The 14,192-nt window shown below is 43.5% G+C and overlaps 1 protein-coding gene across 1 annotated transcript in view; it reads right to left on the reverse strand.

Annotated features, from left to right (window-relative positions):
- The window catches only part of ipo11 (importin 11), a 75,867-nt gene that overhangs the window by 9,955 nt on the left and 51,720 nt on the right, over window positions 1–14,192 (reverse strand). The window contains exons 20-24 of the mRNA XM_080838980.1: window positions 13,156–13,269; window positions 11,460–11,575; window positions 9,222–9,298; window positions 3,222–3,301; window positions 2,835–2,915 (exon numbers count right to left, since the gene is read on the reverse strand). Of these exons, the coding sequence (XP_080695106.1) occupies window positions 2,835–2,915; window positions 3,222–3,301; window positions 9,222–9,298; window positions 11,460–11,575; window positions 13,156–13,269 (468 nt within the window). The remainder of the gene's footprint in view (window positions 1–2,834; window positions 2,916–3,221; window positions 3,302–9,221; window positions 9,299–11,459; window positions 11,576–13,155; window positions 13,270–14,192) is intronic.

Below are 14,192 nucleotides of genomic sequence, written 5' to 3' on the forward strand. Positions count from 1 at the left end.
TCTTTTGTTCTTTGTAGCACAGAGTAGCAAGCACAGAGTCGACAGGGGCAAGGACAAAGTCCCTCTTAACAGATAGAAACCTTGAGCAGAACCTTGGCTCATAGGGGGTGTGGGGGAGAGGCTAGGGGGCTAGGAGCCAGCCGGCTGGGTCGAGATAGAACAGGTAAATAGATCAGGTGGAGAGACTACAGCAGCATCTTACAGAGACAGACTAGGATAGGAGGGGAAGAAAAAGGTCAAAGTGAGTGGGTAGAGCTCGGCTGGCTTATTTACGTTTATGTACTTAATGGTTATGGTGATGGGGAAAAATGTTTTCACAGCCATCGGCATTTGCTGGCAAAGGTCACACTATAACAGAGAAAATGTGGCTAGTAAACATCAATTTCATAAACAGATAAAGAACCAAATGTAGGTAAGCAATTAACAGTTAGTAATATAGCCACTGTATCTGTATTTATACTTTAGCATGATATGAATTAGAAGGAGTTGAAGAGGGGGAGGGAGAGGGAGGGGCTGCCCGGCTGACATTGTGCACAGGAATTTTGTTTATGTTTAGCTATGGTTGGCTGACGTGGTGCATGAGAATGTTAATGACCCAAAGGTAGCAAAGGTGGCAGGATAAAACAACAGTGCACAACTGGTTGGCGACAGCAACAGCACGCAGTACACGCTGTACCCGGGATCTATAAAGGCCCTCCTACACAGTACAACATATACTGTCTGTAGCCCAATTTTATTAATTGTAGCCCAATGTTTATTTAATTTAATATAAACCACCCAGGTCCTTTCATGTATGTCCACTTGGAATGTATTGGATTTTAAGCTGTAATAAGCAACATGCGGAAAAACAGCACAACTTTCTGAAATATATACTGCACAAAATCGTGACAAATTATTTATTTTTTTTTCACCAGTGACAGCGTGCTGCAGGGAGCCTGGGATTAATTAGTGCAGTAAGTTAGCGTGACAGGATCTGGTTAAAGGCTCCAATTTCAGCCTGCTTTGTCCCTTCCCCTGGTGGCGATCAGTTGGGGGTTAATTCCCCTAAGTAAAAGTGGCAGGAGGCTTCTTGTGATGCCGTGGTCAGTGCTGAGCAGGTCTGACAGGCCCCTGCATCTCCACAAAGCCGTGTCCTCTGAACTCTAATAGGAGAACTCGGGGGTTATTAAACATCGCCTTAATTACCCAGAGAAGTGCGTCGTCGGCGTCTCTTCTCGTGAGCCAGCCCCGACTTACGACAATGGGGAAAGTTAATTATCAGTGAACAATCCACCTGTCACGAGCGTCACTGGCCAGGGCTTTGCGGAGACGAGATGCATATGACAGCTGAGCAGAAGAGGTGGTGGGAGGGTTAATGGAGAGTGAAAGGACATCCTGACCCCCAGTCAGAAACAATGCTGCTTTGTGTCAGCTACCGGGCCTTCGATTTATGATGCGTGAAACATTAACAGTGGTTCCCAATTTTATTTATGGTTCACTGCCCATCTCTGCGTTGGCAGGTACCATGCCCTCCAGAATTATTGGCACTCTTGCTAAAGATGATGGAAAACGCTTATGAATTTTTTTTCACATTATCAGTTATCAATCTTAATTAATGGTAGCATCTTGGGGTCACACATTCCATAATGAATAGTCACCTCCACGCCAACAAACTGTTTGGAAGGATTCCTATCTTTCCATCACAAGCAAAACACTTGGAGATTGCTAGATGCCACTGGAGCTCTAGCTGGAATAAGATGCTACAGTCATGAAACTAACATAGAGCTCTTTGACTCCAAACGCTCAACGTGGGTTTAGCGTAGTGATAAAGAATTCTACAGAGAAGAGCCCCTAATACCACACGTTAAAGATGGAGGATTGTTGATGCTGTGGGGCTGTTTGTCCTCCAAACGCCCTGGCAGTATTGTTCGCATACATTGCATTATGGATTTTTTCCAGGAAGTAGCAGGAGAATTTAAATCGATAACCGGCTACCGTTGCCAAGAAGATAAAACTTGGCTGTGGATGGAATTTCCAGCAGGACAATGATCCACAGCACACATCAAAAAACCACAAAAAAAAGTTTGAATGAACACAAAATAAAGCTTTTGCCATGGGCTCCCCAGCCTTATGACCTTAATCCAATTGAAATCCTGTGGAGAGATTCTGCATTGAAGAATGGACAAAAATCGTTTTTGTAAGCTTTTTTCCCCACCTGTTGTGTAGCTCCATATCCTATTCGGAAGGCAAAGTTGAGGCAAACAATGACGAATGTTTGTGATTTTACTTGTTTGTGGAATCATATGTTGTCTGTTATCTTTCCCATGAAGTCTACAGTAGGCTAAGCATAAAAAGCCTGTGAGGGCACGATCTGATTCTATCTCCATTTCCCACGAATGGCACCTTCCCCTGGCAATCAGTTGGGGGTTAATTCCGCTAAGTAAAAGTGGCAGGAGGCTCCTTGTGATGCCGTGGTCAGTGCTGAGCAGGTCTGACAGGCCTCTGCGTCTCCACAAAGCCGTGTCCTCTGAACTCTAATAGCAGAACTCGGGGGTTATTAAACATCGCCTTAATTACCCAGAGAAGTGCGTCGGCGTCTCTTCTCGTGAGCCAGTGCACAATGGGGAAAGTTAATTATCATCACGAATTATCATCACGAGCGTCACTGGCCAGGGCTTTTGGGGAGACGAGATGAATCTGATAGCTGAGCAGCAGAGGTGGTGGGAGGGTTAATGGAGAGGGCAAGGACAGTCTGACCCCCAGTCAGAAGCGACGCTGCTTTGTGTCAGCTACCGGGCCTTCGATTTATGATGAGTGAGACAATGGCAGAGCTTACAAGACAAACTGAGCCTCACCTTCAGTACTTGGACCTGGCCCTCCATAGTGATGTCCCTCATCAAGTCACAGAAGGACTTGCATAGACCTTCAGCATAGTTCTACAGAGAACAAGATGGAAGGAGGGATGGAGGGAGGGATAGAGGGAAGGACAGAGGAAAAGACAGAGCAAGAGTGCTTAATGTGTGTATTTATTTTAAGCTCAATTGTGAATTTTGCTTACATAGAAGTTACATATTACATTTTTAATCATATTACATGCCCCATACATATCTGTGCTCAGCCTTTTCCAAACTGTGTGTGTGTGTGTGTGTGTGTGTGTGTGTGTGTGTGTGTGTGTGTGTGTGTGTGTGTGTGTGTGTATTGCTCTCCCTCTGTAGTGTTAGGAGCATATCTCTGCTGCTCACCTGTAAAAACTCGGTGGCTGAAAGGTAGATGTAGGCTTTGATGATCTGGAAGCACGTCCGCACGTTCTCTGAGCTCAACTCTGTGGGGAGAGGGGGGGGGGGGGGGGGGGGGTCACATCAGCTCGGTGAGACACAAGACCTAAGAGACTCAGCGAGACCAAAAACTAGAGAGACTTGCTTGCGAAGCCAGACAGAGGAAAAGAGGACAATTTTGTGCCAGTAATAACAAGAGGGGTTGTGGGAATTGCAAGTGTTAGAAGGTAGCGAGGCATGTTGGGGGGGGGGGGGGGGGGTCCTTTGGGCTTTGATTCTGCTGAGGAGTTGACTCAGGTTTACAAGGAGCCTGGATTGCCTGAATCCGGAAAGAAATGTTGTTGAATCGGCCTCTCGTTTACATGAACCAGGCTGATTGTGTCACTGAATCTGCAACCTTTTGAATCAGGTCTCCAGAGTGGGTAGATTCGACCCACCAGCGGATCCGTGTTCGTGTAAACGCCCGATCTACACACTTTCTAACCGGATGATGTAATTACCCCACTCTATCACCGTTTAATCTATTTGCATCAGACCATTGTTCAAAACCGTTTTTTAAAAGTGTCAGCAAAAGCCTTTTTTTTTTTTTTATCAAGACGGAAGTTTCGAAGTGGGCGAAGGGTTATCGGACGATTGCCAGTTGGATCTCGACTTCTGTCTTTTGTCACTTTATGCGCATGCTACATGCTCCAGCTTTTCCGTGTAGACACAGATTTTTCTTGACATGGCAACGTGTGAACACGATTAAAAAAGGTACCAGATCCAAAAATGTTTCCAGATTCAGGCAATTCAACGTTTTAACGTAGCCTCAGTCGCCGGCTGGTGAGGCAGGTTCAGGCTGCCTGCTGGACGCATGTGGCTTTAAAGCGAGCAGCAGTGCAGTGATCTGTGGCAATTTCTGAACAGTGGCAATGATATGGCAACAGACAGGAGGCAGCAGCACTGGAGATGAAAGTGAATTAATAGTGCTCCTTTATTCCCTTTTCTGGAACACTGAGAGAGGGGACAGCAAATGTTTAAGGATAATTAGGGCTGGCAGAGTGTCTTTGAGGCAGAGAGAGAAAGGGCCTCTTTCTCCACACACACACACACACACACACACACACACACACACACACACACACACACACAAACACACCTCAACCTCATTTAGATCTCTTTCGTCTCCACTTTTCGAGTCTCTATCGATCTGCGTGGCTCGTATTGCCCCGTCGACCAGATGGGCAGAGCCACACACACAATCATTATTACGCTGTCTGAGTCATTGTGGCTAACAATGCCCTGGCAAAGTAAAGAGTCATGGGGATCAAGTTGGGCATCCATCTGGGCTCGGTTGTTTTTTCTAAATAATGCTTCCCAGCCTTCTGTGACTAAATTGGTTTTCTTCAAGGATATATATGTCCATTATGTCTTGAGTTGCTATTTCTTTCCTAGTTCCCCTCACAACCACACCCTAGCTAGAAAAATTGCATTTCGTTTGTCGACACTACATCTCTCTGTTCTATTTTTGAGGCACTCATAAACTTTGCTGGTAATTTTATACCTGTGGACAGGGTGGAACTGTGATGCTTCGGCCATGATGGAACACCGGAACAAAACGGTAGCAAATCACAATGCAGTTCTTGGATGACAGCCCAGTGGGCTTCAGACCCAGAGCAGCCATTAGAAAAAAAAAAAAGAACACGTGTCCATAGGAAGGCAGAAACACATTTGCTGTGATGGCCGATGCCATACCTGTCAACTTGTTTTAGTAGTCTGAGATATTTATGAGGGATGGCTGAAGACCTGACCTCACATATTAGGGCCAATCACCTGCAATTTAAGTCCTAATCGTGACATGATTGTGGAAAAGACCAAGGGAGAGCCTCCTGCCGAGCAAGAGCTCTTATTAATCTTTAAGTGAAGGGGTGCCATCAAGAACACTCCGCTGACAGACAGCTCAAATTTCTCGGTTGTGATGCTGACGAGGCATAACCCAGACCAGAGATGAGAAACTCTCTGCCAGTCACGCTTGATAAGGTATCTGACCTTCCGGGCTGGAAGCTTTGATAACATCTAACTTGAGTGTCCTTACATAACTGCCGATAAACAAATCTAATTTCTGGCTCATTTAATTGCCAATGGACAGCTTAGTTTGTTTGCTTCAAGCTGAGTGTATGGGCCATAAGCCATGGAAGTGTTTCCTCTGGGACACAGACCTAGCCCTATGCTGTACCCAATATACCAGTGTTTGACCAACTTATCAGTCTACTCACAGCAACTGGCCTGTCGGGGGTAATGAAGAATACCTCTGTCAGAAACAAAATGGTTTTAGATTGTGTTTCAGAGAAGAAAAAAAAGGAAAAATCAGACAGCCTGTTCAGAAAAGAAAAACCCTCGACTTAAGTCGTGACTGCTCTACTCCCTGTGCAGTCACTTTGGTGTGCCATTTGATGTCAGTGGTTCACGACCCATTTAGTTTGTCCAGACAGGTAATGATAATCACACTGCTGCTGCGAGACAGTCTCATTTGGACTGTTCCGATAACATTCATACATATTTATGTCATCAGGGCCGCAGCAAAGGGCCGCAGCAAAGGGCCGCACAAAAAGAGCAGCAGACATTGAGAAAGGAGGGAAAGAGGAATGTGTGTGTGTGTGTTTGTGTGTGTGTGGGGGGGGGGGGGCACGATGGTTACAGAGAGAGACAGAAAGAGGAGGGAGAGGGTGAGAGAGTGAGTCAGCATGAGTGTGTGTGTGCGTGTGTGTGTGAGAGACAAAGAAATGGGGGGGAGAAGGAGGGAGAGGGAAAGCAAACTTAAACAATAAAATATTTATGGTTAAAACAAATGTCACGATATGGTCCATGTCCTGTTTAGAGGTCACGGATTCAGTTCAGTAAGATGTGTGTTTAACAACACTGGGAGGGCGTTTATTATTTCTGATCTTAAATGAACTTTCCTTTAAGGCAGGTTTTAAAGCTACTAATTATGCTTGATGCACAGTCAAGACAAACACCCTCACAGAAACCTGGCAAAATCCTGAGTCTCTGGCTAAAAGCCCTGGTCTTGCTGGGCTAAATGTCAAATTGTACACTGGCATCCAACTCAGCTCCCCTGCTTCTATTGGACTCCAACACTGTCAGTGTATTATTTATTTGTACACAAGTTTGTTCACTGATGACGCCCAGACAGTTAGAATTTTTTGTGATCTTTTCTGTCATCACCAAAAGCCTACTTTCTTCACTCAGAAATTAAAAGATATGTCAGGACAAAATGTTCATGACTACCTTATGGTCAAGACTAAAGCCATGTTCTTTCATTGGAATGACTCAGCGGTTGCCTCACACACAGATGGAGAAGATGGACAGTGCTCTGTCTCGAGTTCTGCGTTTAACAACCCCTTTATAATTGAAAAGCCTGTAGACACTGTGGTAATAATTCCCCGCCACACATTTTCATCTTAAAATGTGAATGTGATTTCAGCACAATCATAAAAGAATACATTTCAAATGGAACACAGTGATATTAAAACAAAGTTAATCGGAAAAAAGACATTACATTTCTGTAATGCCGCTTGACCACCAGAGCACTGTGTAATTGGTTCCAAGACAACGGTAGTGTGCCCTTTCATCCAATCACATGACTTAGAAGAAAAGAAGTTTTCAATTTTTGAATCATGCATTTCCACACGGCCTAAATAGCCCACTGCCCTGAAGTCACACAATAAACCCCAATTCTGCCAGAGGAGTGAAGGTAATTACACTTCAGATGATCTTATTCAAGAAAGGTCACGCTACCCATTAGGTGAGTCCCATTTCTGGCCATTGTTTAAAAAAAAAAAAGTGTGCCTGACAAAGCCACTCATCATTAGACCCCCAAAAAAGGACCTGAAAAGACAGTCATAGTGAACACTTTCAAGGAAATGCCTCCACAAACCTGCAGGCAAGTGCTTCCTATAGCGTGACCTCATTCTCGTCAATGTGTGATGACTTTTACATCTGTGTTAGCTACACAGGCAAAAGATAACGTTTGAATACCAATCATTACTTGGGGACCCCCTTAGATGACCAAAGAAATCTAGTTGAACCGTTACACTGAAAGGCATATAACTGATCAACCAAGTGGCTAAACAAAACATTTGAGGCCTTTTGATGTCTAACACCTTAAGTATTTTTTAATGGCAGTAGACCCTAGTGTTGTCACATTACCGACTTCATTTTTTTTTTAAATACAATACCAAGTAATCAACTTCTATACCATATCTAAAAAACATTCTGATGATTGATTACATACATCATTATCTAGGAATACATTAGGTTACGTCATGTTATAGACTATACTCCAGTAGCAGCCCATAGGTTGAGTATGATGTATGAGCGGCATGACATTTCTCAACGGTTTCTGCCTAATATCACCATGAGGAACAAAATGCAATTACTGTAACCCGAGCGAGAATCAAGATTTTGCCACGCCCTTTTAGGGCCCGTCCAGCACATCTGTATCTCAGCTTCTGAGGGTCGTAGACCCTTGAATTTGGTCTCAAAATGCCTATTCTGGTCATTTTGAGACCAAATTCAAGTATCTATGACCTTCAGAAGATGAGATACAGATGTGCTGGCCACGCGCTAAAAGGCCGTGGCAAAATCTCGATGTTCGCTCGGGTTACAGTAAACAACAGGACCCTAGTTTTGTTCCTCAGGGTTAAATTAGCCAGAAACTGTTGAGAAAAGTTGTGCCGCTCATAATACACACTCAACTTGAGCCTGCTAGTGGAGTACTTTTTGTGCCCTCTGTGAATAAACAAAAAATATTTTTTCTTGAATATCTCGAAAAGTAAAGGTTTTAGAGCTAAGAAAACGTCATAGTGCATATATAATCATGCCTGGTACTGGAGTACTATAGGTTTAAGTTTTAGGTTTCTGACTTCACCATATTGAGATGCATGTGGACATGAATTAATTTCTGTTATGGGTAGAAGGGCTGTTGTGATGTCTTGTTTGCCTGCTTGGGGCATATTCATGGACAAAAATGATCTCTGTAGTTAGGTGACTGTCTCTCTGGCGGTTACTTTCATCCGATGTCATTGGCCCCTTTCACACACGAAATCCGTTAATGTAGAATTAAATTAAATTATGTAAGCTAAGCTGCACAGGAGACTATAATGTCAGCTAGATAACTAGCTATCATTTCATGCAAATGGAACACTGCAATTTAAACCATTTAAGGTTATTTAAAAGCTTCCTTAGTTTCGTGTGACCCATAGCAACCAGGAAACACTGTGTAATAATAACTTAATAATAAGCTCAAGTTAATTTCATTTCTCAAAATAAGCCCATCGACAAAAGATATTTTATATTTTATATTATTTTATATTTTATATTATATTTTATTTATTTATAAAGATATCTCGTCCGTTACATCCACTTTATGGCCTGAGTATCGCCACATTCCACCTCGGGTCCCCTCTCTGTCAAGTGAGTTCAGGTGCTTCTGAAGCTGCTGCTGTCTAGTCTCTGAACAAACAAAAAAAGTGTCCTATTCTCTACCGTTGCTCTTGACTCACATCACGCTTTCTGCAGCCCATAATACAAACTCAGTCAGGGTTGTGTCCCACAACGTCCAATACACCACTAGTGTAATGTCACCGCTGTCAGTGTGACATTGCCATTTGCTTTAAAAAAAAAAAAGTATTTTATCATTCAACTTTCAAAACTCTAGTACCGCAGTACTTTTTCAGTATCGGTATACTGTACAACACTATAAGACACAAGGTTGACACTTTCCAGCATGAATTTGTAAGGCTGAATAAAAATTGCAGCCACCATACCGCGTTTGTACAAGGGGACAGGTTACATAAGTCATTTTTTTCCATTGCAGATATTATCCTGTATTTGTAATCTTGACAAGACATTCTTGCGCTTCATAAATTTCACCAACAATGGTGTCACACTGACACCGTGGTGGGCATTGGGCGATTGATGACTTACCGAGCAAAGCTGACATGTTCTGGAATATTCTAAGCAGCTCAGGTGTGATTGCTGGGCTGTTCTCTAAGGTCACCAACCTGGAAGGAGACACAGGCAGCCAAGTTATGACACGGACACTGATCTGAAGCTGATAAAGTGAAAGATGGTCACACTGAACAACACGAACATACAATTTATCTGGTATTAATGGGAAACGCTTCAGCATTAACGATGTAAACACTATTAATAGTAAATGTACAGGTTAAGGTTTAATGACACAGTATTTGCCCTTTGCCTAGTAAATTAAGAGAGGCACAATTATTTACAACTCAATTAAAGCTACATTGACTTGGAAAACATGGACTTTAACCCATTTAAAAATAAAAAGGTTAGTGGGAGATAAATGGCTTTATTTACTGACGTGAGCCCCACCTCCTATGACTTAAAAGAGAGGGGAGGGGGGGATTGATGATCTTTGAAGACTGATGAAGGGGGAGAAATGTGCGGCACACAGGATGGGGAATGAGGGATGAAGGAAAGATGGGACACATGATCTAGGGAGCCGTGTCAAAGAATAATGCATCATCAGGAGAGATCAACCAAGCACAGCACCTCCTCAGGACGCCTTATTGTATAGACTATATACAATAATAATGCATCATCAGGAGAGATCAACCAAGCACAGCACCTCCTCAGGACGCCTTATTGTATAGACTATATACAATAATAATGCATCATCAGGAGAGATCAACCAAGCACAGCACCTCCTCAGGACGCCTTATTGTATAGACTATATACAATAATAATGCATCATCAGGAGAGATCAACCAAGCACAGCACCTCCTCAGGACGCCTTATTGTATAGACTATATACAATAATAATGCATCATCAGGAGAGATCAACCAAGCACAGCACCTCCTCAGGACGCCTTATTGTATAGACTATATACAATAATAATGCATCATCAGGAGAGACATCAACCAAGCACAGCACCTCCTCAGGACGCCTTATTGTATAGACTATATATAATAAATATATAGAGTGTGCTGTTGGTAATATATATGGCCTATACATGTTGCCTATACGTTCTAAAAAGGAAAAGGAACAAAGAAGAAGGAGCATAGTCCGTAAAAATAATATTTCTCAAAATTCCAGCGGCATAATTAGGCAAAATAACATTTAGCTGCCAAGTCAGGTGAAGCTGCATAATGCTGATTTCTGTGATCGGCTTCCAAGGGCTGTGTCTGTAGGAACCGGCTGACAACAAGAGAGAAAAAGAGAAGGAGAGGGAGGGAGGGCGAAAGACTGCACGAGAGAAAAGTAAAAAGTAAAAGCGCGCACGAGAGAGAGAGAAAGAGAGAGAGAGACAGGAATCAACAGAGAGAGAGCGAGAAAAGTGGACAGGGAAAGCGAGAGGGGGGACAAAGTAAACTGAAAGCTGGGGGGGGGTGCCAAACGGCAGGCTGATGCACAGGGCTTGATAAATGGCTGCTGGGGCTTGAACATGCTCTGCTGTTTAAAGACTGTCTGCCTGGAGCACAGAGCGTTTGAACAGACTCTAAATGAACAAGGGGCTGCTGCTGGCCTCTGGAATGCTGACGCTGCATATTAATTGTGTTAGGAGGTAATTAGGGGGGGGTAATGGAGAATGATTAAATGGGTGTCTGGGTGTGTAATTAGGAAGACGAGGGGGTAGGACCACCAGACGAGGAATCCGATGAGACTCGTGAGATACATAAACCATGCTGGCACAAGCACGTGGTTCTATAAGAAGAGAAAAAGGTGTTTCAAGATAATTCTGGTTTACTGGGAGAAATATTGGGCATGCTTAGTATTTAGTTGGGTTTCACATTACCTGCATAAATGTGAATCTCAGTGCTAAATAAATGTTTCTGTACATAGAATGTGGGCATTTGTGTTAACGCAGAGGTTTTTCAGCATTAGTGTAGCAATAGGAAATATATTTTAGATTTTCAAACATTCTTTTTGAAAAAAGTTAAATAGATCTAGGCCATTTTGGTTTGCTGTCCTTTCTATGTTGTTAACTTTCCGTCGTTTCAAACGTGCCTAAATCGTTTGCACAGTCCTGTATGCATGCACGTTTTTTTATTCATAATGCAAGTACATTTTGTCTGTATAAGTAATCTGACATGCATGTGTGCGATAGTGCATGAGTGCATATTGCGTGTGTATGCACCACGCTGGCGCATGGAGCGCAGTGCAGTCAGTGTCCATTCGGAGTTACTGAATGTCCATACCAGAGTTCCAGGCCGTCCTCCAGCAGGTAGACGTGCGGCGGCTGCGAAACATCCGTGCTGAGCTGAATCACCGGCAGCAGGAAGGGGTAGAGGTTCTTGCTCTCCGCCCCCAAGCCCTATGGAGGAGGGGGGAAATCACAATGTTCACAACGAGTCTCGAGTCATGCTTGGTTTGGTGTCGTCTTGCGATTTGTATGCTACCAGCACCTTCATTCTGCGGTGGCTAAGCTGACTAGAATTAGATGAGTCACGGCAGCAGAAGCACTTTACAAATCGAGGGGAAAAAAAATGACAAAACCCTGTCTTGTTAGGATCCTCCTTGAAATCTGCCAAATTTAAAACGACACAAGGACAAGGAGAGATACAAATGAGAATTGATAGGAGCAGATTTGCCCATCAAAAGGGATTGATGTAAGAGGGATGCCTTATAAGTCTAGTCTTCAAGGCTTCCAACAGGGGGGTCTCACAAGTACCCCGCTGAGATGTTCTAGCGCGAGACTAGAGGGACACAGCCGCCAAAGCAGAACCCTGATATAAACTCATCCGACTCTGATTTGAGCTTGGATATTGAGTTGAGTCGTGAGATGAATAAAGATTAGAGCAGACTTTTTCTTCCCCTTTGCCCCCTTGAGTTCTATCCACCACCTTGTTTTTATCTAGAGGGCCAGCTGTACAGCTGCTTGGCATAAAAACACGAGAGAGAAAAGGACACGAACGCTCCAGCTAAGGGACCAACACAATAACGGCAATCTGTTCTGCACCTAAACAAGGTTAACCAAAGCATAGCAAGAGGTGCTGGGGGAAACCCTGCCAAATACAGATTAGATCTACACAGTTGTCAAAGGTCCAGAGTCTTGTTAATGGACATCAGCAGCAGGCCTGCTGCTACATGCTGCTGTTCCAGGAACAGTCGCACGCAGCTTGTGTGAATTCATGGAAGGGCCGCTGCACCAGAGCGATCTGGTTTGAGAATGAACCTAAAAGTGCATCAGACAGTACATGGAATGTACATTAAGCCGGAGGCATTGAAATATTTATAGCTCACCAGTGGATGTACACCGCAAAAGTAATGAAAAGCAAATCCTTTTCAGGGATCTGGGGAAGAAAGTTAACAGATGCTTTTTTCCCTTTCTGTTAACCATGGCACAATGGGAAAAGTGCTGCCCAATCACCAAGGGTATTCAGGATCTGACAAGAATGCCTCTGGCCTGGTTCGGTGTTCACAAGAACCTAATGGGGAGTTTTCCCATGGTGGGAGGCTACACAAGAGTTTACCTGCTAGGGTTGAAGCCGGGCCACGTCCTAACGGCTGACCCTCCCTGACCGAGATAAGTTGTATTCACAACATGGTATAATATGCTGGACGTTTGAATTGATCATACTGGAGAGAAAAAAAGCGAGTGCATAAAAGGGAGTGAAACTAAGTATTCTGGATAGCCTTTTGTAGTGCAGTATAGAGGCTGTTTAAGCTGTTGTTGCTAGGGGACATAACTATACACAACACACAAACAAAACTATGCAAAAAGACATGATTTATCATGGCAGATTCCCCCAGCGGGCATAACCCCCTTACTTAGATCGTGTTACATCATGTGACAAATATGTTGACAAAAATGACTGAACAAAAGAAGGGGGAAAAAAGCACTTAAGTACTTCTTGGAGGTGCAGTGCGTGTCAAGGCAGGCGGTGGGCGTACCTGTACTAGGTGGACGAGGGTGGTGAGGATGGCACAGCGGAGCATGTTGTGCTCCTCCGACTGCTTCCACAGGAGAGGCAGGTACTGCACCAGACAGCCAGCGTAGGGGCGGATCTGCAGCAAATCAACCGCAAGGTCAAAAGGTCACATGCAGTGATAAAGACATGCAACACTAAAAGTAGTGGAAAGCAGAAGAGGAGAGTCAGGACATTAATATAAAAGGACATTAATATCCAAAATGCAGGCCCTCTGGTAATACAGAAATTAAAAGCTTTTTGGTCCCGGGCAACATGAATACATGCATACAAACTGGATCCTCAAATGGCTTTGCAAATACGTTGGGAAAGTTCTGCAGTTTCAGTAAAACCAACATATTTCTAGTTCTGCAAAAGTGCTTTCATAAAAAAAAAAACATGACACGGTATAAAAAAAAGTGAGTACACCCTGTCCAATATCACTTCAATGTCAAATGATTCAAATCAGTAATTGCATTACTTCTTAGTTGAACAGTAGGGTTTTTGTGTTAAGGAAAATTAAAGTAAAACAATTTAGATTTACTATATTTTAAATACAGGCCCCTCAGCAGGAAGTGCAGTAAAAGTCAGTACACACTTTCATTACCCAGATTCAAACCTTTTATTTTTTAATACTTTGTGTGTCCATCTATATTTTGCATAACCTGCTCAATCATCCTCATCATGGAGGGCACCAGTGTTAAACAACGTTCTGAGGAGAAGCCATTCTTCAGAGATCCTTTTTTTGGAGATCCTTTCTTCAGCTGCTCTTTGCTGGAGGGGTTGTGTTGCTCTACCATTCTCTTTAGAAAACCCCAAAAGGTGTCTATTGGATTCAAGTCAGATTTTGGCAGTGTGCTTTGGATCTTTACCGAGCTGGAATATTCCTCTACTGCCAAGCTTCTAAAGACTGGGTGAAATCTGGTATATCCACAAGCATTCATGGTGCCATCAATTAATGTCATATCCTTAACACATTTTGCACTCATACAGCCACATGTCATCACACTCCCACCTCCGTGC

The sequence above is a fragment of the Sprattus sprattus genome, assembly GCF_963457725.1.
Source record: "Sprattus sprattus genome assembly, chromosome: 5".
NCBI lineage: Eukaryota > Metazoa > Chordata > Actinopteri > Clupeiformes > Clupeidae > Sprattus > Sprattus sprattus.